This window comes from Conger conger, chromosome 9 (assembly GCF_963514075.1).
Source record: "Conger conger chromosome 9, fConCon1.1, whole genome shotgun sequence".
In the NCBI taxonomy this organism is placed as follows: Eukaryota; Metazoa; Chordata; class Actinopteri; order Anguilliformes; family Congridae; genus Conger; species Conger conger.
Window position 1 is genome coordinate 898 of NC_083768.1, and position 26,603 is coordinate 27,500.

The following is a 26,603-nucleotide window of genomic DNA, read 5'->3' on the forward strand; positions in this document are numbered from 1 at the left end:
GACTCAGTGGTGTATTATGGGAGTGAGACTCAGTGGTGTAGAACAGGAGTGAGGCTCAGTGGTGTATTATGGGACAGAGGCTCAGAGGTGTATTATGGGAGAGAGGCTCAGTGGTGTAGAACAGGAGTGAGACTCAGTGGTGTATTATGGGAGAGAGGCTCAGTGGTGTAGAACGGGAGTGAGGCTCAGTGGTGTATTATGGGAGTGAGACTCAGTGGTGTAGAACAGGAGTGAGGCTCAGTGGTGTAGAACAGGAGTGAGGCTCAGTGGTGTATTATGGGAGAGAGGCTCAGAGGTGTATTATGGAGAGAGGCTCAGTGGTGTAGAACAGGAGAGAGGCTCAGTGGTGTATTATGGGAGTGAGACTCAGTGGTGTAGAACAGGAGTGAGGCTCAGTGGTGTAGAACAGGAGTGAGGCTCAGAGGTGTATTATGGGAGTGAGACTCAGTGGTGTATTATGGGAGTGAGACTCAGTGGTGTAGAACAGGAGTGAGGCTCAGTGGTGTATTATGGGACAGAGGCTCAGAAGTGTATTATGGGAGTGAGCTCAGTGGTGTAGAACAGGAGTGAGGCTCAGTGGTGTAGAACAGGGGTGAGGCTCAGTGGTGTATTATGGGAGTGAGGCTCAGTGGTGTATTATGGGAGAGAGGCTCAGTGGTGTAGAACAGGAGTGAGACTCAGTGGTGTATTATGGGAGTGAGACTCAGTGGTGTAGAACAGGAGTGAGGCTCAGTGGTGTATTATGGGACAGAGGCTCAGAAGTGTATTATGGGAGTGAGGCTCAGTGGTGTATTATGGGAGTGAGACTCAGTGGTGTAGAACAGGAGTGAGGCTCAGTGGTGTATTATGGGACAGAGGCTCAGAAGTGTATTATGGGAGTGAGGCTCAGTGGTGTAGAACAGGAGTGAGGCTCAGTGGTGTAGAACAGGAGTGAGGCTCAGAGGTGTATTATGGGAGTGAGACTCAGTGGTGTATTATGGGAGTGAGACTCAGTGGTGTAGAACAGGAGTGAGGCTCAGTGGTGTAGAACAGGAGTGAGGCTCAGAGGTGTATTATGGGAGTGAGACTCAGTGGTGTATTATGGGAGTGAGACTCAGTGGTGTAGAACAGGAGTGAGGCTCAGTGGTGTATTATGGGACAGAGGCTCAGAAGTGTATTATGGGAGTGAGGCTCAGTGGTGTAGAACAGGAGTGAGACTCAGTGGTGTAGAACAGGAGTGAGACTCAGTGGTGTATTATGGGAGAGAGGCTCAGTGGTGTAGAACAGGAGTGAGACTCAGTGGTGTATTATTGGAGTGAGACTCAGTGGTGTAGAACAGGAGTGAGGCTCAGTGGTGTAGAACAGGAGTGAGGCTCAGTGGTGTATTATGGGAGAGAGGCTCAGAGGTGTATTATGGGAGAGAGGCTCAGTGGTGTAGAACAGGAGAGAGGCTCAGTGGTGTATTATGGGAGTGAGACTCAGTGGTGTAGAACAGGAGTGAGACTCAGTGGTGTAGAACAGGAGTGAGGCTCAGAGGTGTATTATGGGAGTGAGGCTCAGTGGTGTAGAACAGGAGTGAGACTCAGTGGTGTATTATGGGAGTGAGGCTCAGTGGTGTATTATGGGAGAGAGGCTCAGTGGTGTATTATGGGAGAGAGGCTCAGAGGTGTATTATGGGAGAGAGGCTCAGTGGTGTAGAACAGGAGTGAGACTCAGTGGTGTAGAACAGGAGTGAGGCTCAGAAGTGTATTATGGGAGTGAGGCTCAGTGGTGTAGAACAGGAGTGAGGCTCAGTGGTGTAGAACAGGAGTGAGGCTCAGTGGTGTAGAAAGGGAGTGAGGCTCAGTGGTGTAGAACAGGAGTGAGGCTCAGTGGTGTAGAACAGGAGTGAGACTCAGTGGTGTAGAACAGGAGTGAGACTCAGTGGTGTAGAACAGGAGTGAGGCTCAGTGGTGTAGAATAGGAGTGAGGCTCAGTGGTGTAGAACAGGAGTGAGGCTCAGTGGTGTAGAACAGGAGTGAGGCTCAGTGGTGTAGAACAGGAGTGAGGCTCAGTGGTGTAGAACAGGAGTGAGACTCAGTGGTGTAGAACAGGAGTGAGGCTCAGTGGTGTATTATGGGAGTGAGGCTCAGTGGTGTAGAACAGGAGTGAGACTCAGTGGTGTAGAACAGGAGTGAGGCTCAGTGGTGTATTATGGGAGTGAGGCTCAGTGGTGTAGAACAGGAGTGAGGCTCAGTGGTGTAGAACAGGAGTGAGGCTCAGTGGTGTATTATGGGAGTGAGGCTCAGTGGTGTAGAACAGGAGTGAGACTCAGTGGTGTAGAACAGGAGTGAGGCTCAGTGGTGTAGAACAGGAGTGAGACTCAGTGGTGTAGAACAGGAGTGAGGCTCAGTGGTGTATTATGGGAGTGAGGCTCAGTGGTGTAGAACAGGAGTGAGGCTCAGTGGTGTAGAACAGGAGTGAGACTCAGTGGTGTAGAACAGGAGTGAGACTCAGTGGTGTAGAACAGGAGTGAGGCTCAGTGGTGTAGAACAGGAGTGAGGCTCAGTGGTGTAGAACAGGAGTGAGACTCAGTGGTGTAGAACAGGAGAGAGGCTCAGTGGTGTAGAACAGGAGTGAGGCTCAGTGGTGTAGAACAGGAGTGAGACTCAGTGGTGTAGAACAGGAGTGAGACTCAGTGGTGTAGAACAGGAGTGAGGCTCAGTGGTGTAGAACAGGAGTGAGGCTCAGTGGTGTAGAACAGGAGTGAGGCTCAGTGGTGTAGAACAGGAGTGAGGCTCAGTGGTGTAGAACAGGAGTGAGGCTCAGTGGTGTAGAACAGGAGTGAGACTCAGTGGTGTAGAACAGGAGTGAGACTCAGTGGTGTAGAACAGGAGTGAGGCTCAGTGGTGTAGAACAGGAGTGAGGCTCAGTGGTGTAGAACAGGAGTGAGGCTCAGTGGTGTAGAACAGGAGTGAGACTCAGTGGTGTAGAACAGGAGTGAGGCTCAGTGGTGTAGAACAGGAGTGAGGCTCAGTGGTATATTATGGGACAGAGGCTCAGAGGTGTATTATGGGAGAGAGGCTCAGTGGTGTAGAACAGGAGTGAGGCTCAGTGGTGTATTATGGGAGTGAGACTCAGTGGTGTATTATGGGAGAGAGGCTCAGAGGTGTATTATGGGAGTGAGGCTCAGTGGTGTAGAACAGGAGTGAGGCTCAGTGGTGTATTATGGGAGAGAGGCTCAGTGGTGTAGAACAGGAGTGAGGCTCAGTGGTGTATTATGGGAGTGAGACTCAGTGGTGTATTATGGGAGAGAGGCTCAGAGGTGTATTATGGGAGTGAGGCTCAGTGGTGTAGAACAGGAGTGAGGCTCAGTGGTGTATTATGGGAGAGAGGCTCAGTGGTGTAGAACAGGAGTGAGACTCAGTGGTGTATTATTGGAGTGAGACTCAGTGGTGTAGAACAGGAGTGAGGCTCAGTGGTGTATTATGGGAGAGAGGCTCAGAGGTGTATTATGGGAGAGAGGCTCAGTGGTGTAGAACAGGAGAGAGGCTCAGTGGTGTATTATGGGAGTGAGACTCAGTGGTGTAGAACAGGAGTGAGGCTCAGTGGTGTAGAACAGGAGTGAGGCTCAGAGGTGTATTATGGGAGTGAGGCTCAGTGGTGTAGAACAGGAGTGAGACTCAGTGGTGTATTATGGGAGAGAGGCTCAGTGGTGTATTATGGGAGTGAGGCTCAGTGGTGCATTATGGGAGAGAGGCTCAGTGGTGTATTATGGGAGAGAGGCTCAGAGGTGTATTATGGGAGAGAGGCTCAGTGGTGTAGAACAGGAGTGAGACTCAGTGGTGTATTATGGGAGAGAGGCTCAGTGTGTATTATGGGAGTGAGGCTCAGTGGTGTATTATGGGAGAGAGGCTCAGTGGTGTATTATGGGAGTGAGGCTCAGTGGTGTAGAACAGGAGTGAGACTCAGTGGTGTAGAACAGGAGTGAGGCTCAGTGGTGTATTATGGGAGTGTGGCTCAGTGGTGTAGAACAGGAGTGAGGCTCAGTGGTGTAGAACAGGAGTGAGGCTCAGTGGTGTAGAACAGGAGTGAGGCTCAGTGGTGTATTATGGGAGTGAGGCTCAGTGGTGTAGAACAGGAGTGAGACTCAGAGGTGTAGAACAGGAGTGAGACTCAGTGGTGTAGAACAGGAGTGAGGCTCAGTGGTGTAGAACAGGAGTGAGGCTCAGTGGTGTAGAACAGGAGTGAGACTCAGTGGTGTAGAACAGGAGTGAGGCTCAGTGGTGTATTATGGGAGTGAGGCTCAGTGGTGTAGAACAGGAGTGAGACTCAGTGGTGTAGAACAGGAGTGAGACTCAGTGGTGTAGAACAGGAGTGAGGCTCAGTGGTGTATTATGGGAGTGAGGCTCAGTGGTGTAGAACAGGAGTGAGGCTCAGTGGTGTATTATGGGAGTGAGGCTCAGTGGTGTAGAACAGGAGTGAGACTCAGTGGTGTAGAACAGGAGTGAGGCTCAGTGGTGTATTATGGGAGTGAGGCTCAGTGGTGTAGAACAGGAGTGAGGCTCAGTGGTGTAGAACAGGAGTGAGACTCAGTGGTGTAGAACAGGAGTGAGGCTCAGTGGTGTAGAACAGGAGTGAGGCTCAGTGGTGTAGAACAGGAGTGAGACTCAGTGGTGTAGAACAGGAGTGAGGCTCAGTGGTGTATTATGGGAGTGAGGCTCAGTGGTGTATTATCGGAGTGTGGCTCAGTGGTGTAGAACAGGAGGGAGGCTCAGTGGTGTATTATGGGAGTGAGGCTCAGTGGTGTAGAACAGGAGTGAGGCTCAGTGGTGTATTATGGGAGTGAGGCTCAGTGGTGTATTATGGGAGTGTGGCTCAGTGGTGTATTATGGGAGAGAGGCTCAGAGGTGTAGAACAGGAGTGAGGCTCAGAGGTGTATTATGGGAGTGAGGCTCAGTGGTGTAGAACAGGAGTGAGGCTCAGTGGTGTAGAACAGGAGTGAGGCTCAGAGGTGTATTATGGGAGTGAGGCTCAGTGGTGTAGAACAGGAGTGAGGCTCAGTGGTGTATTATGGGAGTGAGGCTCAGTGGTGTAGAACAGGAGTGAGACTCAGTGGTGTATTATGGGAGTGAGGCTCAGTGGTGTAGAACAGGAGAGAGGCTCAGAGGTGTATTATGGGAGTGAGGCTCAGTGGTGTAGAACAGGAGAGAGGCTCAGTGGTGTATTATGGGAGTGAGGCTCAGTGGTGTAGAACAGGAGTGAGGCTCAGTGGTGTAGAACAGGAGTGAGGCTCAGTGGTGTAGAACAGGAGTGAGGCTCAGTGGTGTAGAACAGGAGTGAGACTCAGTGGTGTAGAACAGGAGTGAGACTCAGTGGTGTAGAACAGGAGTGAGGCTCAGTGGTGTAGAACAGGAGTGAGACTCAGTGGTGTAGAATAGGAGTGAGGCTCAGTGGTGTAGAACAGGAGTGAGACTCAGTGGTGTAGAACAGGAGTGAGGCTCAGTGGTGTAGAACAGGAGTGAGGCTCAGTGGTGTATTATGGGACTGAGGCTCAGTGGTGTAGAACAGGAGAGAGGCTCAGTGGTGTATTATGGGAGTGAGGCTCAGCTGAGTGACGGCCTCGGGCAGCACGACTCCTGCATGATTTACGGGGCATACCTGTACCTCACACCCAACATAAATCAGCTCTCTGAAGCTGGAGGCTAACGGCCGGTGGACAGAAGCGTGCTAACATTTCACCTGTGTGTGTGTGTATGTGTGTGTGTGTGTATCTGTGTGAGCTGTGTGTGTGTGTGTATCTGTGTGAGCTGTGTGTCTCTGTGTGAGCTGTGTCTATCTGTGTGTCTCTGTGTGAGATGTGAGTCTGTGTGTTTTGTGTACATATATGTACATTTCACCTTGCACAGGAAGAGGAGACACGTCAAACTAATGCTGAGGGTTTGCACATACAAAGACATACTGTATATATTTCCCCTACTTCTACAGCGTTTCAGCAGGGGGTTTCCCACCATAAATCAGGTCCTTAGAGCTGCTATGAGCTGCTATGAGCTGTGGCATTACAGTCCCATGACAGGGCGGACTGCTTGCGCGCTAATAATGCATTTTCTGCAGTCTGACGGAACGCATCCACACCAAATGTCTTCATTAAATGACCTGCGCTCATATTTTAATAAGCGTGTGCAGAGTGACCATAGCCCTTATTTAGACATTACACACACACAGCATTATATACACACACACACATACACACAGCGTTACACACACAGTGTTACAAATACACACAGTGTTACACACACATATACACAGTGTTGCACACATACAGTGTTACACACACATACACACAGTGTTACACACATACACACACAGTGTTACACACACTGCATTACAGTTTACACACAGTGTGACACACACAAAGTGTGACACATACACACAGTGTTACACACACACGGTGTTACACACACAGTGTTATACACACATACACAGTGTTACACACACAGTGTTACACACACATACAGTGTTACACACATACACACAGTGTTACACACATACAGTGTTACACACACATACACACAGTGTTACACACATACACACACAGTGTTTCACACATATACACACAGTGTTACACACATACACACACAGCATTACACACACTACATTATACACACACATCCAAACAGTGTTACACACACATACACACAGTGCTACACACACATACAGTGTTACACACATACTCAGTGTTACACACATACACACAGTGTTACACACATACACACACAGTGTTACGCACACCTATACACAGTGTCACACACACAGTGTTCCACACATACACACACAGTGTTACACACAAACACACACACACACAGTTACACACATACACACACAGTGTTACACACATACACACAGTGTTACACACACATACACACAGTGTTACACACATACACACACAGTGTTACACTCACATACACAGTGTTACACACATGCAAACACAGTGTTACACACTTACACACAGTGTTACACACACAAACACACACAGCATTACACACACTATGTTATACACACACATACAAACAGTGTGACACACACATACACAGTGTTACCCACAGACAGTATTACACACATACACACAATGTTACACACATACACAGTGTTACACACACATACACACAGTGTTTCACACACATACACAGTGTTTTACACACATACAGTGTTACACACATACACACACAGTGTTACACACACACACACACACACACGCAGTGTTACACCCATACACACAGTGTTACAGACATACACAGTGTTACACACACATACACACAGTGTTTCACACACATACACAGTGTTTTACACACATACAGTGTTACACACATACCCACAGAGTTACACACATACACAGTGTTACACACATATACACACAGTGTTACACACACATATACACAGTGTTACACACATACACACAGTATTACACACACATACACAGTGTTACCCACAGACATTATTACACACATACACAGTGTTACACACATATACACACAGTGTTTCACACACATACACAGTGTTTTACACATATGCAGTGTTACAAACATACACACAGTGTTACACACACATACACAGTTCCACACATACACAGTGTTACACCCATACACACAGTGTTACACACATACACAGTGTTACACACACATAAACACAGTGTTACACACACATACCCACAGAGTTACACACATACACAGTGTTACACACATACACACACAGTGTTACACACACACAGTGCTACACACACATACCCACATACCCACCCTCTGTGCTGATCGGCTGTAGCTCTGATTGGCCGCATTGCTGAAGTGTGGGCGTTTCCCAGGACCCCCCAGCCAGGAGGCTGATTGCAGGGGCGGGCTGTATTTGCCATGGTAAAGAGGTGAAGGTGAGGTAATGCACAGAGTGACCGACCTGTTGCCTTAGGCCACTGAGTGGGAGGGGCCCTCCTGTCCTACACACCTGACACTGATTATCAGCAACGCTCTGAGCAAATGTGCCATCTATAGTCACTCTGTCACTCTGAAGGGGGGGTTAGTGACTCCTGCCCCGGCCCACATACCCCACACCTGCCCTGGGCCCACATACCCCACACCTGCCCTGGGGCTCCCCCACCTGTGGCTGGGACAGGACCTGAGGGGGGGATAAGGGCCTGGAACCTGAGAGAAATCAGCCTGTCTGTGAGCTGTGTGAAAGCTGTGAGCTGTCTGTGAGCTGTGAGCTGTCTGTGAGCTGTGAGCTGTCTGCGAGCTGTCTGTGAGCTGTGAGCTGTCTGTGAGCTGTCTGTGAGCTGTGAGCTGTCTGCGAGCTGTCTGTGAGCTGTCTGTGAGCTGTCTGTGAGCTGTGAGCTGTCTGCGAGCTGTCTGTGAGCTGTCTGTGAGCTGTGAGCTGTCTGTGAGCTGTGAGCTGTCTGTGAGCTGTCTGTGAGCTGTGAGCTGTCTGCGAGCTGTGAGCTGTCTGTGAGCTGTGAGCTGTCTGTGAGCTGTCTGTGAGCTGTCTGCGAGCTGTCTGTGAGCTGTGAGCTGTCTGTGAGCTGTCTGTGAGCTGTCTGTGAGCTGTGAGCTGTCTGTGAGCTGTCTGTGAGCTGTGAGCTGTCTGTGAGCTGTCTGTGAGCTGTGAGCTGTTTGTGATCTGTGTGAAATCTGAGGAAATAATGAGCAACTCACATCATTTGATGTTTTATGTTAATTTAAGAGCTTGACTGGCTAATTGGGTAAATAGTCCACAAACTGTTTCCCAGGCCTGATGAGGAGACCAGAGAAAGGAGCGCTTATGAGCTGCTGTAAGACAGAATCACTTAATAATTATATTGTAAAATAAAATAGCACTAAAAAGATCTATTAAAGGGCTGCATAGTTAGGTCAACTTAGTGTAAACTGTTTTGAGCTACACACTGTAAAAAATATATTTTATTTCAACTTTTTAAAAATGCTACATTGCTGCCACACTACTAAACTGTGTTGCAGGAGTATTAATGGCAACTTGATATTTAAATTATTGTTGACTGATCAATTTTAATAGGTGAAGATGACCATCATCCTGCTGAGATAACTTTTTAATATATTTTTTATTGAACTCTTTTATTGAATTTTTATTGAAATCATATTATTATTATTATTATTATCATATATTATTCTATTTTTTATGGAAAATAATTATATAATTTCAGCATGTTGCAAAACTTGCTTTGCATCATGGTTTCATCTAACTTGATTTTTTAAGTTGTACTGCCAACCTTCAATTTTAAATTTCTCGTACAATAACTGACTGGAAAAAAAAACTTCAAATAAAAAAATACTTTAAAAAGTCCAGCTGAACAAAATGTAATACCTTTTTTGTATAGGCAACGTTACTGCCTAATTTATAAAGGATGCATTTAAATTGTGGTAAACACATTAGGCAAGGAGGCAATGCAATTTGTGTTTGAAAACTCTCCAGTGTTTCTTTTTTAAGACAAATATTTAGAGGACAGGGAGTGGTCTTCAAATCATTAAAACTGCTTGTTCAGGGCATTAAGGCAATTACACACCCAGCGTGGACCCCATACAAGCGCTAAACGAAACATCACCTCGTGAATTTGAAGACAAACATTACATTCTATGTAAAAGACAACCCCCCGGGACGGCCCAACATGCGCGAATTAACCCGCGGAACCAAATTAATTCATATAAGACACTGTTTCCGAAAAGTTTTTACATACGTCAGAATGAGGTTTTATTTCGTTGCTCTATATCAATCATAGATACTGGACGTTTCCCGCTTTAATAGCTTATGCTCAATATAATATTTAAAAATAAATGCATAAATAAATAAATTAATTAATTAATTAATCGCATGTATCTACAGCACAACGTAGCCTCCAGCGTTCTGGCTGGTCAGGACACGTGTGCTTGCATGCCACAAAAGCCCTTCTAACAGAAATAAATCACTGGCAGATTAGCAAATTACTGCCAAACACACAGTCCCGAGTGGCGCTCCCCGGGAGACGCTTGATTGACAGGCTGTTGTGCTCCGCCCCTGTAGTTAGACGGTGGGGGGTGACGTCACCGCCTCTGTATAAATAAGCAGACACCATTCTCCCCAGCATTCAGCAGAAAGTCGAGTAGTGCGCGCTCGTGCGCAGAAAGCGGAGGCTTAGTATATTGGACTGCAGTATATTTTGGCGAACACACAGGAGGAGGGTAAACTACACTACTACACCAAGGAAACCAACCGATGTGAAAACGCAGTAGGAGGGTAAACTACCCTACTACACCAGCTCACCTGTGCTCCGAGTTCTCAGGCATTTTGACTAGACGCCTGACATCTAGCCATATATTTATACTGGACGCCTCGCCAAGTTTACGCGGATTGCAAAGTGGTTGCAAATCCGTGGGAAAAAGCGAGATGGTTTCGTTTTTCTGGATGTGACCGGACTGGATATTCTTGCGAACGGAGGAACTTCCCCCTTGTTTTGTCCGGAGTGTGAGTGCCCGCGCATCGGGATGGAGCGCTACCTGTTGGGGATATACCTGTTCCTCGCGCTCGCCAGTATGCAGAGATCGAGTTGCACCACAGCCAAGGATCTGACGTGCCAGGAGATCTCCGTGCCTCTGTGCAAAGGAATCGGCTACAACTACACCTACATGCCCAATCAGTTTAACCACGACACGCAGGACGAGGCTGGCTTGGAGGTGCACCAGTTCTGGCCACTTGTGGAAATCCAATGTTCCCCGGACCTGAAGTTCTTCCTCTGTAGTATGTACACTCCCATCTGCCTGGAGGACTACAAGAAGCCACTGCCACCGTGCCGGAGCGTGTGCGAGCGGGCGCGGGCGGGCTGCGCGCCCCTGATGCGGCAGTACGGCTTCCCCTGGCCGGACCGGATGCGCTGTGACCTGCTGCCAGTTCAGGGCGGCTCGGACACGCTCTGCATGGACTATAACAGGACCGATTTAACCACCGCCTCGCCGGTCTTACCGAAGCCTACGCACTATCCAGCTAAACCCTTTAACCCTAATAAAAACAAGAACGGACACAGACCCGGTAACAGACCCAAGCCCCCGGTGACAGTCTGCGAGCCGGGCTGTCTGTGCCGTTCGCCCATGGTGCAGGTAAACAGTGACCGGCACCCGCTTTATAACCGGGTGAAGACGGGTCAGATCGCCAACTGTGCCATGCCGTGCCATAACCCATATTTCACCCAGGACGAAAGGACGTTTACTGCATTCTGGATAGGACTGTGGTCCGTGTTATGTTTCGTCTCTACTTTCGCCACTGTAGCAACTTTCCTAATCGACATGGAGAGATTCAAGTACCCGGAGAGGCCAATTATTTTTCTTTCTGCTTGCTACATGTTCGTGTCGGTGGGTTATATCGTGAGGCTAATCGCCGGACACGAGAAGGTGGCGTGTAGCCGGGAGTATGACGTGGAGCACATCCACTACGAGACCACCGGCCCCGCGCTTTGCACGATTGTGTTCCTCCTGGTGTATTTTTTCGGCATGGCCAGCTCGATCTGGTGGGTCATCTTGTCCCTCACCTGGTTCTTGGCCGCTGGGATGAAATGGGGAAACGAGGCCATTGCGAGTTATTCACAATATTTTCACTTGGCTGCCTGGCTGATCCCGAGCATGAAATCCATCGCCGTTTTGGCCTTGAGTTCAGTGGACGGCGACACCGTGGCAGGGATATGCTATGTGGGCAATCAGAGTTTGGACAATCTGAGAGGATTCGTGCTGGCGCCCTTGGTCATATATTTGTTTATTGGCACGATGTTCCTTTTAGCTGGATTCGTGTCGTTGTTCAGGATTCGTAGCGTAATTAAACAAGGGGGCACAAAAACTGACAAGCTGGAGAAACTGATGATCAGGATCGGGATCTTCACAGTCCTGTATACTGTACCTGCAACCATTATCGTTGCGTGTTATTTTTATGAGCAGCACAACAGACAGAGCTGGGAAATGACCCACAACTGCTCCTGTTTGTTGGAGCGAGACCTTCCCAAACCGGACTACGCGGTGTTCATGCTGAAGTACTTCATGTGTCTGCTCGTGGGCATCACCTCGGGCGCGTGGGTCTGGTCCGGGAAGACGCTCGAGTCCTGGAGGACCTTCTGCACGCGCTGCTGCTGGGGAAGCAAAGCCACGAGCGGGTCCATGTACAGTGACGTCAGCACGGGGCTGACCTGGAGGTCGGGCACGGGCAGCTCGGTGTCCTGCCCAAAACAAATGCCCCTGTCCCGCGTCTGAACGGGAGAGCTGACCGCTTATTGTGCCCAGATTGTCTTATCAGTGTCTTCTTCTATAATTGCCTAAGTGTTCCTACTGGACAGGAACGCTGACGCCGATGAAGAGCGTGCAGTTAACACGCTTTAGATTATGACATGACATGATTTAACACAGGAAAGTTAGATTTCTTTTTTGAACCGAAAACGTTTTTCAACCTAAGCATAGTGGTGGTAAGACTGATAGTATAAGTAAGCCTTAATGACGTATACGGGTTTTTAAAATTGGGGGAAAAGTATTTATATAAATGTGTACAAACTTGTAAATTGTTTATATAAATTTTTATACGATTGTAAATTTGTGTACAAATGATTTGTGATAGAAAATATTTTTATTTTGACAATAAAATACATTTTGGTAAATGTACCGTGGTGCAGTGAAACTTAGTCTTTACAGCCAGCAGCTGTTGCAACGAATAGCCTCCCCTGGTGTTTTGGGTTTGCTTGCAACATTCGTTTAGCTCGTCGGGATAGATTTAAGTGATTCAAACTGAATGCTTTTTGTCATTGTTGGACTAACTACCAGCGTGCCCGATGGCTAAATTATGAATGTCTTAAGGACCCGAGTGAATAGTGCTAATCTGTAACCCTAAATATAACCCCAGCTCTAATTTGTGTGAAGATGCGCGAGTCCTTCCATTTGGGAAACGTTCATCCTTCTTTTCAGCAACACTAAACGACGACGTGAATTTCCTTTCCAAAATACAGTTCTTAATTTAGTCCCAACTTGGAATCCCAGAGTTTTCAAACGTAGCCTACTGACTAAACGGGAAACGTTGTGTTCGTGGCTGACTCGCCACTGTGAGTCTGTGGTAATGAACTTGTTGAACGAGTCCGCAGACATCGCGCGGATGGAGGGACAATGTTGGCATGGCAATGAAGGCTGTACAGGTGCTCAGTTCCTTCAATAAGCCGTCATGGATCAAACAAACCAGGTTGTCTTTTTCGTCCTCAATTGAACCCCGGTGTTTTCTTAAAGTTCCCCCTTACCCGCGTTATGACGGTCTGTTTCCCCATTTGTGAAGCGGAAATCTTGGCTACTCTGGGGGTAAAAGCCTGCGTGCTGTCAAACGATGCCCGAGGCCTGATTATCAAGATGTCAGTATAGATGGAACTGGGCTGTTATCCTCTCTAATGGCTACGGGTAATTACTCTGTGTGTGGCCGAGCAGCTCAATCCAGTTTCTGCAAGTCGCCAAACGTGCTAAAGCTTTCCACATTAATCCGTTTTTTGACTAGATGCTGAGGAGTGGAAGTTTTAACAGTCCCACGTTAGGAATAGATCAGCCTCAGTTCTGTTTTATCGGTTTGAGAGAGAGCACTGCAGATTATTATTTGATGGCCAGAACATGTAATATGATTTCATGTCAGGGATTAAACAATTACATTACGGAAAATGGCCACCTGCTCGTCTTGACACATCAAATTAGTGCCAAGAGAAAGCTGTGGAATTTAGCAGAAATGCTTTATTGTTTGTGATGACATACAGTATTTGATGATGAAGTTGAAGGACCACTGGAATAATGGTGAGAAATGAGCCTGAAATCTGACTGCTGTTTCTGTACTGGTGTCAGAGGAGAGCCAAGCAAAGGTATGATACACATAGTTTACAATCTTAGTTAACAAACATTCCCAACATTTAGGCAAGGAGAAAATATTGTATTTGGTTCCAGACAAAAGGTGAATAAATATCATTTTCTCTGTAAAGTTTAATGACAATTTTCAACCCAAGAAACCCCACTAGACCTTGTCACAGATATCATGTGGATGGGGACATAAGCACTGTTTCCACACATTATTATTCAATCTGCATTGAGTGGTGCAGTTATACCAAACAGCTCGAAGGACAAACTCTGAGAGTCATTCCTGAGACATAGACATATCCATTTCAACAATTCTGTGCAAAAACATTGTCTCCCTTGTGATTCAAGGATTATACAGGTAAAACAGTCAGTTCCCAGCTACACAACACCCACAGCTGAAATGATAGAAGCAGTATTGCCAATTTTAAAATATAATATTACAGGAAGAGAAAAACACACCTTCTAAAATGCTGGTGTGAACAAATTCAGTAAAGTGTCCCAACAAAACAAAAACCATAAATATCCTGCTTGAGCTTATTAATGAGGCAACTGCATTTAGAAAAGTTTATATTAAAGGTCCAGATTTATATTAAAGGCCTAGATTTATATTAAAGGCCTAGATGTCAAACTGTAAATGTCCCCCCCCCCCCCCCACCCTGTCCTGTAGCTGCAGCACAGAGAAGAGCCTTCTCCTTCAATGGACTCATACCATATTATCAGCATTTATGGCTATATTTGATTATTATATTGATTGATATAGGTTTTTTGTGTTCTATGCACAAGATACAAATGCTATCTACAGCCTACTAATACACCATATTTACTCAGACAGTGACTTATTTAAATGTATGTTCATCCTCTCAGAGAACGCAGGGAATTGATGTGAAATATGGATTAATTATGCGCCTAATTCACGTCAGGGGAAACCCACTGAGAGGATGTGGGCCTGTACTGCCCTCGTGTGGTGAGAGAGCAGCACCACACCCTGCTCCTCTCATAGATCAGCATGTCACCGTGTACCAGATTTAATCACAACTTCTCTTCATATATTCACATTTACCTGCTGTAGATATTTACCCAAAATCCCCCCCCCCGCCTGGCTCCTCCCTTCAGAGGAGGCTGTGTATCTCTCCTATCAGAATTGTTATCCGGACAGACTCCTGCTCCTTTGTCCGATCGGCTTTCCCACAGCGTTCCCACCCAGCGCTAAAAGCAAACCTCCGGCCCTTGGTCTGCGGGGGATTCAGGACACCATCACATGGTTCAGGTTTCCTGCTCTTGCTCTTCCTGGGGGAAATATCAAGTGACAGGGTTCCAGCCACTGTGAAGACAGGTCCACACGTACACACTCGTCATGCAGACTCCCCACACCCCCCTCACAGTAGGTCACATATCTTATCCAGAGTGATATATAGTGCATACCCATAACCAGGGATAAGTGCACTGAAAGACCCTAGAGGGAAGTACAATTTCAAATGCTACCCGTACAACAAAGATAAGGACTAGGCCATATTTGACCTTTATTTATTTATTTTTTTATAGTAATAGTGCAACACGCAAATGTATGAATAAACTGCTTACCGAGCCAAACAAAACTAGCAAAGGTATCATGCTAAAACACAAGTAAATAACACAGGTAAAGACAACAGTTAAGGTACACAGGGAGGTAGGGAGGGACAGGGAGATGTGCTGCTTGAAGAGGTGCGTCTTCAGTCTGCGCTTGAAGATGGTGAGAGATTCCACTGTTCTGCAGAACACTGCGAACAGAGAGGTCTGTAGTGCATCAGATGGGCACTGCAGAACCCCTGCAGAACTCCCAAATCCCTGCAGAACTCCTGAATCCCTGCGCGTTCCCAAATCCCTGCAGAACTCCATGTTGGGTCAGGTATCCCTCGGGCAACCTGATGAATGGACTGTTAGTGACATCACACAGTTCCCACGGTGCTCAGGAGCAGAGACACGTCTGTTTCCTCTTCTCTCTCCGCCCAACTGTAGAGAAAGCACTTTGTGCACTGTACACTTCCTGATGGCTTCAGATCAGGTAATGTGCTTTTAAAACATATATATATTCACCACTTTGCCCTTTTGACCTCTGAGATTGTTTTCTGTAACCGGACCTGATGTGGTGTCAGGCAGCAAGCCCCCCTCCCTTCAATATTCATATTATACACTTCTGTATATACTTCTCATATATACCTTCAACAGACTCACATTGTTCTACAACGTAGGTGCAGGGTTGCAGACTGATAACATATAACTTTTATTTGACTAGGAAGTCAAATAGAAAACATGGAAACATCTTCTTCAGCTTATCCTTCAACTGTGGAAAAATCAGGTGAGAGTTTTTTAATTATTGATTTATCTGATATTAGTGATAATTGTGAAAATAATACAGTTTGGAATAATAATTATAAAGTTGATTTTAGGCAGTACTCTGAATCCCACACAATTCCCTCTCCATACAGTGATGTTAGTTGACCACAGGAGGGGGGTAATGAGCAATGTTCACAAATGGCCAGGATTAAAGTAACAGGGCTGCTCGGTATTCCACACTTATTCCATATTTAAATCCAGCTTTACATGCAACCTGCGTGCATTCACAAACACACACACGCACTCACAGACATGCACAAACACACACACACACACACACACACACACGCACAAACACTCACAGACGTACACACACACAAGCACACGAACAGATGCACACACAAGCACACGCACAGATGCACACACAAGCACAAGCCAGAGGAGGTTCAACTTCCAGTTTGGCAAACAGCGAACTGGTGAGGGGGCGGATTAAAGCAAAGATAATTTCCAATTTTATGAACAAAATGTTGGCCTCACCATAGAGACTGTGTGAGTACCAGAGCTGAGTGAGTAACAGGGCTGAGTAACAGGGCTGAGTTACAGAGCTGAGTAACAGGGTTGAGTGAGTAACAGGGCTGAGTGAGTAACAGGGCTGAGTAACAGGGCTGAGTACCAGAGCTGAGTGAGTAACAGGGCTGAGTTACAGAGCTGAGTGAGTAACAGGGCTGAGTTACAGAGCTGAGTGAGTAACAGGGCTGAGTGAGTAACAGGGTTGAGTAAGTAACAGGGCTGAGTGAGTAACAGGGCTGAGGGAGTAACAGGGCTGAGTAACAGGGCTTAGGGAGTAACAGGGCTGAGTAACAGGGCTGAGTGAGTAATAGGGTTGAGTAACAGGGCTGAGTAACAGCTGAGGGAGTAACAGGGCTGAGTGAGTAATAGGGTTGAGTAACATGGCTGAGTAACAGGGCTGAGTAACAGGGTTGAGTAACAGGGTTGAGTGAGTAACAGGGCTGAGTGAGTAACAGGGCTGAGTGAGTAATAGGGTTGAGTAACATGGCTGAGTAACAGGGTTGAGTGAGTAACAGGGCTGAGTGAGTAATTGGGTTGAGTAACAGGGCTGAGTAACAGGGTTGAGTGAGTAACAGGGTTGAGTGAGTTACATGGCTGAGTAACAGGGCTGAGGGAGTAACAGGGCTGAGTGAGTAACAGGGCTGAGTAACAGGGCTGAGTGAGTAACAGGGCTGAGTAACAGGGCTGAGTGAATAACAGGGCGGAGTAACAGGGCTGAGTGAGTAACAGGGCTGAGTAACAGGGCTGAGTGAGTAACAGGGCTGAGGGAGTAACAGGGCTGAGTGAGTAACAGGGCTGAGTAACAGGGCTGAGTGAATAACAGGGCGGAGTAACAGGGCTGAGTGAGTAACAGGGCTGAGTAACAGGGCTGAGTGAGTAACAGGGCTGAGTGAGTAACATGGCTGAGTAACAGGGTTGAGTGAGTAACAGGGTTGAGTGAGTAACAGGGCTGAGTAACAGGGCTGAGTGAGTAACAGGGCTGAGTAACAGGGCTGAGTGAGTAATAGGGTTGAGTGAGTAACAGGGCTGAGTAACAGGGCTGAGTGAGTAACATGGCTGAGTAACAGGGCTGAGTGAGTAACATGGCTGAGTAACAGGGCTGAGTGAATAACAGGGCTGAGTAACAGGGCTGAGTAACAGGGCTGAGTGAGTAACAGGGCTGAGTAACAGGGCTGAGTGAGTAACATGGCTGAGTAACAGGGTTGAGTGAGTAACAGGGTTGAGTGAGTAACAGGGCTGAGTAACAGGGCTGAGTGAGTAACAGGGCTGAGTAACAGGGCTGAGTGAGTAACATGGCTGAGTAACAGGGCTGAGTGAATAACAGGGCTGAGTAACAGGGCTGAGGGAGTAACAGGGCTGAGTAACATGGCTGAGTGAGTAACATGGCTGAGTGAGTAACAGGGTTGAGTAACAGGGTTGAGTGAGTAACAGGGCTGAGTAACAGGGCTGAGTGAGTAATAGGGTTGAGTTACATGGCTGAGTAACATGGTTGAGGGAGTAACAGGGCTGAGTAACAGGGCTGAGTGAGTAATAGGGTTGAGTAACAGGGCTGAGTGAGTAACATGGCTGAGTAACAGGGTTGAGGGAGTAACAGGGTTGAGTAACAGGGCTGAGTGAGTAACATGGCTGAGTAACAGGGCTGAGTGAGTAACATGGCTGAGTAACAGGGCTGAGTAACAGGGCTGAGTGAGTAACATGGCTGAGTAACAGGGCTGAGTGAGTAACATGGCTGAGTAACAGGGCTGAGGGAGTAACAGGGCTGAGTAACAGGGCTGAGTGAGTAACATGGCTGAGTAACAGGGCTGAGTGAATAACAGGGCTGAGTAACAGGGCTGAGTGAGTAACATGGCTGAGTAACAGGGCTGAGTGAATAACAGGGCTGAGTAACATGGCTGAGTGAGTAATAGGGTTGAGTTACATGGCTGAGTAACAGGGCTGAGTGAGTAATAGGGTTGAGTTACATGGCTGAGTAACAGGGTTGAGGGAGTAACAGGGTTGAGTAACAGGGTTGAGGGAGTAACAGGGCTGAGTAACAGGGCTGAGTGAATAACAGGGCTGAGTAACAGGGCTGAGTGAATAACAGGGCGGAGTAACAGGGCTGAGTGAATAACAGGGCTGAGTAACATGGCTGAGTGAGTAACAGGGTTGAGTAACAGGGCTGAGTGAATAACATGGCTGATTAACAGGGTTGAGTGAGTAACAGGGCTGACCTAACCCAGGGCATTACCGGCACAGGAATGTTTAGGTTATAGTCCCAGCCATGTCTTTCTGCTACTGCTTTTTATGTGATATTGTAGTTCCTTGTGGCATATTGCCTCAAAAACAATATTTTGAGGCAGAGTTGTGCATATAAATATCTGAGGACAAAAATTAAAAGTGGGATAAATTATTACAGCACCGCACAGCTCCAGGGACTACATGAGGGGTCATGTTATATGACCTGTATATAATATGACCCGTTATATGACCTGTATATAATATGACCTGTTATATCGTCAGTAAATACAACTGTGGGATGGAAAATAGATTTTATATCCAACAGCCAGTTGAAGGACTGAAGCTTTTCTAAAATAAGACATGAGATTTTAAATATAAATGTATTGGAATGAATGAACAATAACAGTGGACAAATTGATTCTGTGAAGTAAATTCTCATGCTGACGAGAATGAGCTCATAACATAGAAAATACCTCTCAATAATTTATAAAGGTTTTTAAAGAATCTGGATTTACTTATGAAATATTACATTTAAATATTTGAGAATTAACCATTTATTTAATAATGATTTTTTATTTTTGATATCTTGGAAAAAAAAAAAAACCAAAAAAAAAAAACCACTGACAAAGTGAAATTGGAAAATAACTGCTACATTAAAGATGTCAAATAAGCATCAATAAGAACAGCAGCTTATCGTTCCAATGACCTCTACAAAATATGAAACATTTTCAACTATAAATACCGGTCAACAGAGTTATAAATATTTCGACACAAAAATGTTATTCTTAGCAGTCAATACGATATCTAATACAAAATAATATAGGTCAGACTGCTCTGCAAGATCGAATTAAAAATACATGACCAAGGGACCGAACACAAACCTGTAGCGTGATCCCATTTTATTTTAGATTTTCCTGAAGTACTATATACTCTTTATCCTGGAAGAATCATTTTACAACATAAACAAAGGCTCAGGTTCAGGCTAAAAGGTCAAAGTTCAATAATGTACAATGTTGTTCTCCTCAAAAATATATATTAATCTCAAGACAACAGAAAATGGAGTGAAATGGGAGAGGACACCAGTGGGACATGGTAGTGCAAACAGACACTTTAAAATCCATCACAGCGGATCTCCATGGGCTGAAGATCCAGTGGATCTGAGATCCAGTGCAGATCCAGTGAAGAGCGAGTTGATCCCAAGAATTTCCCTCTCCAGCTAGGTCCTCTTATCCTTCCGAAAGCCTCTTGTGCTCATTTTCCAAACTGTAAATACAGTCCTTTCCATAACCTTCGTCTGTACACACTGTAAATACGGTCCTTTCCATAACCTCGTCTGTACACACTGTAAATACGGTCCTCTCCATAACCTCGTCTGTACACACTGTAAATATGGTCCCGTCACCCTTGGAGGGATCTTTGATGAAATATTTCTACTCAGTACAGTTGGGAATCCAATATCCGTCATGGTCACAGCAAGGTATTGCTAGTCCCTGAAATGTGCTAGATGATCAAATAAAAATGAAGTTACGGACAGTGGGGAAACAGCCCAGCGTACCTCTCCAATACAAATTGTGCTGAGGAGGGAACTTTCAGTCCAATTAAGAACGCAGTTACCACCACAGGAATGAACAACAGAAACCCTGCACTTCAGGGGAGGCTTTGATTGCCTCACCTAAAGGTCAGATGACCAGTGCATGTCATCACACACATCCCCCCACTTCCTCTCCTCCATAGTGAAATGTGCGTTTCCCATTTGGGGGAATTATTCTTTGACCGCCCAGGGTCTGGACCCCTCCTCTACTCCTGCCGCTGTATGAACAGAAGGAGAGGCGTCCTTTGTGCCGCTCTGAGACAGACATGGTGGGCTCCTCCAGGCGCGCAGGGTTAGGATAAGATGGCGGGGACCCAGCGTGGCACGGCTACGCTCTCCGCGCTCAGCCAGCGCTTCCTCGCCACTTTCCTCACGTCCTTCAGCGCATCGTCACACAGCCTGGAGACGGCCTGAGAGAACACACCAATCACAGAGCAGAACACACCAATCAGCTCACAGAACACACCAATAAGCTCACAGAGCTACACTCCAATCAGCTCACAGAAGACACCAATAAGCTCACAGAGCTACACTCCAATCAGTTCACAGAACACGGCAATCAGTTCACAGAACACGCCAATCAGCTCACAGAACAACACACAACACTCCAATCAGCTCACAGGGCAACACACCAATCAGCTCACAGAACAACAGGAGAAGAAGAGAGACATGGTCTCTGTTGTTTGCCTGTGGCCACTGGAACAGAGCCTCTACCAAAGGCCTAAATGCAGATGATAAGTTACCCAAAGAGTCCACAAGCATCTGTATTATTAAAGTATTTTCTGTATGTGATGATTCCGTTTATTAATTTCTTAATTTCATTATTTAGCAGCACTAAATACTAGAGTATTCTCCATTCTACAGAGTCAGTGTAGCACTGCGCTGGCATGGCACGGTTACACATTACAGCCACAGCCGAGGATGAAGAGCAACAGAGGGTTGGGGTTAAAGTGCAGTGTTAGCACTGAGGATGAAGAGGAGGGGTGTTAGGGGGAAGGGTGTTGGTGTTAGGTGTTAGGAGGAATGGTGTTAGGGTGTTGGGGTTAGAGGTTATGGTGTTAGGAGGAATGGTATTAGGGATAGGGTGTTAGGGTTAGGGTATTGGGGTGTAAGGGTGTTGGGGTGTTGGGGTTAGGGTGTTAGGAGGAATGGTGTTAGGCTTATGGTTAGGGTGTTGGGGGTTTAGGATTAGGGTGTTGGGGTTAGGGTTAGGGTGTTGGGGTTGGGGTTAGGGTTAGGGTGTTGGGGTGTTATGGTTAGGGTGTTGGGGGGGTCAGGGTTAGGGTGTTGGGGGGTTAGGAGGAATGGTATTAGGGTGTTGGGGTTCGGGGTTATGGTGTTGGGGTATTGGGGTGTAAGGGTGTTAGGGTTAAGGTGTTGGGGTGTTAGGGTGTGGGGGTGTTAGGGTCGGAGTGTTAGGGTGTTGGGGTTAGGGGTTAGGGGTTATGGTGTTGGGGTATTGGGGTATTGGGGTGTAAGGCCCGGGAGTTAGGGTTAAGGTGTTGGGTGTTAGGGTCGGGTGTTGGGGTCACACCCTCACCTCGAGTCTCAGCGCCCTGTCGCGGCTCAGGGGCTCCAGGGGGATGGGCAGGCCGTTGGTCTCGGACAGCGAGCGCAGGTCGAAGTAGTACTTGGCGTAGACGCTGGATGGGACGTTGATGTTGAACTGCAGCAGTTCCAGAAACCCGCCTCTCCAGCTCGTTCCTGCAGATCAAACAGCAACATTCTGCCACTGAGTCACATACTCAATGCCGTCAGCATTGATCAGCGTTAGATCAGCGTCCCAAAAACAGCCTCAAGACTCACTCATCTCGCATCCGGCCCAGTCACACTGGCTACAAAACCAGATGTGCGTTCAAGATGCCAAACGTTAGCAAACGTTTGAGAACATATATCTTTTTTCTGTTCGCCAGGAATGTTTCAAACAGCTTGAATAACTGAACAAAAATGGCTGCTGGGGGGGGGGGGGGGGGGGAGACACCGAGTGAACAAAAGTTGACCATTATTTGGCTGTTATACGATACTTTGATCAGTGTAATCACAGGTAGCAGCTATCTGGCATTGTTAGAACTAAGTCACATCCATTTGCATTAAATCGCTGGAGGCAAAATAAATGGAATGTTAAGTATCTGTTTGCTGCATCTGGCAGTAGTGAGGCTAGGCTAACTCACATGTCCTCCACGATGATGTCCTACACGATCTGGCAGTGACGAGGCCAGGCTAACGGGCTAGGTTAAGAGGCTAACGGGCAAGGTTAAGAGGCTAGGCTAACGGGCTAGGCTAACTCACATGTCCTCCACGATGATGTCCTACACGATCTGGCAGTGACGAGGCCAGGCTAACGGGCTAGGTTAAGAGGCTAACGGGCAAGGTTAAGAGGCTAGGCTAACGGGCTAGGCTAACTCACATGTCCTCCACGATGATGTCCTACACAATCTGGCAGTGACGAGGCCAGGCTAACGGGCTAGGTTAAGAGGCTAGGCTAACTCACATGTCCTCCACGATGATGTCCTACACGATCTGGCAGTGACGAGGCCAGGCTAACGGGCTAGGTTAAGAGGCTAACAGGCAAGGTTAAGAGGCTAGGCTAACGGGCTAGGCTAACTCACATGTCCTCCACGATGATGTCCTACACGATCTGGCAGGGACGAGGCCAGGCTAATGGGCTAGGTTAAGAGGCTAGGCTAACGGCCTGGCTAACTCACATGTCCTCCACAGCGATGTCCTTCAGGATCTGGCAGTGATGAGGCTAGGCTAACAGGCTAGGTTAAGAGGCTAGGCTAACGGGCTAGGCTAACTCACATGTCTTCCACAGCGATGTCCTTCAGGATCTGGCAGTGACGAGGCCAGGCTAACGGGCTAGGTTAAGAGGCTAGGCTAACGGGCTAGGTTAAGAGGCTAGGCTAACGGGCTAGGCTAACTCACATGTCCTCCACAGCGATGTCCTTCAGGATCTGGCAGTGACGAGGCCAGGCTAACGGGCTAGGTTAAGAGGCTAGGCTAACTCACATGTCCTCCACAGCGATGTCCTTCAGGATCTGGCAGTAGTCCACGTTCCACACCGCCTGGTCGTCCCACACCTTGGAGGCCAGCAGAATCGCCCCCAGCACGATGCGCTTCCAGTTTGACGGACAGATATCAATCTCGGCGTACGTCAGCAGCCTTTCCAGGTACACCTGGTAAAAAAAGCGGCTGAAGGTAAGATCACTTACAGGTGACATCAACAGGAAGTCCAAAAGAGATTAAAATGGAAAAAATTTGCAATGAATCCTGTCACATATTAAACTCAACTAATTAAAAGAAACTGCAGCAAATAAAAGCCTGTTGTATTTGTAAATCCAATTCAGCAATATCAGTTCTGCCATTTAGAAAAACACGTGTCCAGGGACTAAGGACATACAGTATGAAACCGTTGGTGTGTAGCCGTTAGCGTGTAGCCGTTAGCGTGTAGCGCACTCACCAGTGTAACGATGGCGCACTCTGCAGTCAGCTGTGCAGCGCTAAAGAGCATTCTGACAAAACGGTAGATCTGCTTCTGCTCCGGGTCGTGCCTGTCGTAGTCCGCAGGAACCTCAGACTTCTGCAGGGACATGGAGAGGGATCAGGCCCCTCTGTGTCTATCACAGGAAACTGCCCGTTTATTACACACTGCTGGACTGGTGTGCAGGACGCACAAACCTGCTGGCAGAAAGCATTGATGAAGGAGTGTAATCATTACCGACAGCGGATGGAGCTTCTCATCAAAGATGTCTACCAGCATTGGGCCATCCCTGTCTCTGAAACAGCCAATGAGAGAGCAGGACCAGGTGAGAAAGGGCGCAAACAGGACATTACTATTCAGTGTCGGGGGTTAGGGGTGTTAGGGTGTCGGGATGTTAGGGGTGTTAGGGGTGTTAGGGTGTTGGGGGGTTAGGGGGTTAGGGGGTTGGTGTTAGGGTGTTGGGGGGTTAGGGGTGTTAGGGGTGTTAGGGGTGTTAGGGTGTTGGGGGGTTAGGGGGTTGGTGTTAGGGTGTTGGGGTGTCGGGGGGTTAGGGGTGTTAGGGGTGTTAGGGGTGTTAGGGGTGTTAGGGGTGTTAGGGTGTTGGGGTGTCGGGGGGTTAGGTTGTAGGGTGTCAGGGTGTTGGTAATAGGGTGTAGGGGTTAGGGTTAGAGTGCTGGAGTGTTCTGTGACTGGTGTTCTGCCATTAATTATGAGGTCTTAGTGTCCACACCGACACACACATATAGCGTGAGCATGACCATTCAGGGTGTAAGAATGTATAATATGGGAATGTATGAAACAGTAAAAAGTGTCTCTCTCTCTGCCCCCTGCAGGGACATTCCCTTACCTGTTTTTTATGTGGTAATATATTGCAAGAGCTACACTGTAAAGAGAAAAAGGGATTACATCATTTCTGCAGCCATTTTTCTTACAGCAAATATAACAGGTCCCAACTCCCAAGTACCTAATATTTTATAAAAGTAATGTTGTATTCAGGCACTGTGTAACTGTAAGATTGTAGTGTTAGCAGTACAAATGATGCACAAAAAATGTCTCAAAGGTATATAATGAGTGCAATATAGCAATGGACATTGACATTCATTTCAAACAATTATACATCCAATTTGTTACACATGGTCAATCACTGAATTTGAACCAATCAAAAGCCTTTGGTTCCCCACAGAAAAGGCGGCAGTGAGACTCACCGTTTGATGGTGCACTTGAGGTTGGGCTGGCTGACCGTGCTGTCGTCCAGCAGGATGGTGGAGCAGGAGCTGTACCTGCGCCCCGTTTGGCCCAGGGGATGCTGGGAGGATGACATCACACACTTGAGCAGCCTGGGGGAGGGGCTCCCCCCCACAGAAATCTGGGTCATGTGACGCCTTAAACTGAACACACATTTATCCTCCAGCGAATGATCTCTCTTTACTGACTACATGCTTAACCCGTGAAAGTCTTCACCTACAGTATAAAAAACTGCCCATGAGTTAAACTGCTCTGTAAGAAATCAGGCTGAGATTGATATTTGTGTCTGCACACACTGCTGATGTGTAGCAGGAACAGTGCAGGCGTGGCAGACAAATATAGAATTTTGGACCTTTTTAAAAAATGCATGTGGAATACTTTGTAAACCACACATTGTACTTTTTGGTTGAGCTTGTGTTTTTCTTCTCTCTGAAAGGCCTTCACCTCTATATTTGAGAGCAAGCTCCTTTGCTGCTTGGCCAACAGATGAGCATCACATCACCAGAACAAGTGAATGAGATCTGGCTCCAGAAGGCCTTCAGAAAGAAGACTGAATGTCAGTCTCAGGGACTTTAATTTGGGACGACAGCAGTGTGACACAGGGAGAGATGACATCTGTTAGCATGCAGCGGCCGAATCTCACTCTTACTCAACATGCACAGCAGAAAGGCTCATGATGAACCAGAGAATCATAGTAAGCCTTATAGCTCTGCAGTGCAACACGCTAATAGCAACCATGCTAACACAAAGGTCTACCTGCAGTGCAACACCGCAACAGCGACCATGCTAACAGACACAGGTCTACCTGCAGTGCAACACGCTAACAGTGACCATGCTAACACACACAGGTCTACCTGCAGTGCAACAAGCTAACAGCAACCATGCTAACACACGCAGGTCTACCTACAGTGCAACATGCTAACATTGTCCATGCTAACACACATAGGTCTACCTGCAGTGCAACAAGCTAACAGCAACCATGCTAACACACACAGGTCTACCTGCAGTGCAACACGCTAACAGCGACCATGCTAACACACACAGGTCTACCTGCAGTTCAACACGGTAACAGCGACCATGCTAAGACACACAGGTCTACCTGCAGTGCCACATGCTAACAGTGACCATGCTAACACACACACACGTCTACCTGCAGTGCAACAAGCTAACAGTGACCATGCTAACACACACGTCTACCTGCAGTGCAACACGCTAACAGCAACCATGCTAACACACACAGGTCTACCTGCAGTGCAACAAGCTAACAGTGACCATGCTAACACACACAGGTCTACCTGCAGTGCAACAAAGTAACAGTGACCATGCTAACACACACAGGTCTACCTGC

General features: G+C 47.3%; 1 protein-coding gene and 1 pseudogene across 1 annotated transcript; one reads left to right on the forward strand and one right to left on the reverse strand.

Moving 5' to 3' along the window:
• The first annotated feature begins 10,099 nt into the window (after nucleotides 1–10,099).
• LOC133137099 (frizzled-8-like) lies at nucleotides 10,100–12,623 on the forward strand. Its single transcript, XM_061255138.1, has one exon. The coding sequence runs from the start codon at nucleotides 10,476–10,478 to the stop codon at nucleotides 12,219–12,221; it is 1,746 nt and encodes a 581-aa protein (XP_061111122.1). The 5' UTR covers nucleotides 10,100–10,475; the 3' UTR covers nucleotides 12,222–12,623.
• Nucleotides 12,624–19,497: 6,874 nt separating this feature from the next.
• The window catches only part of LOC133137001 (cyclin-Y-like), a 17,437-nt pseudogene continuing 10,331 nt past the window's right edge, over nucleotides 19,498–26,603 (reverse strand).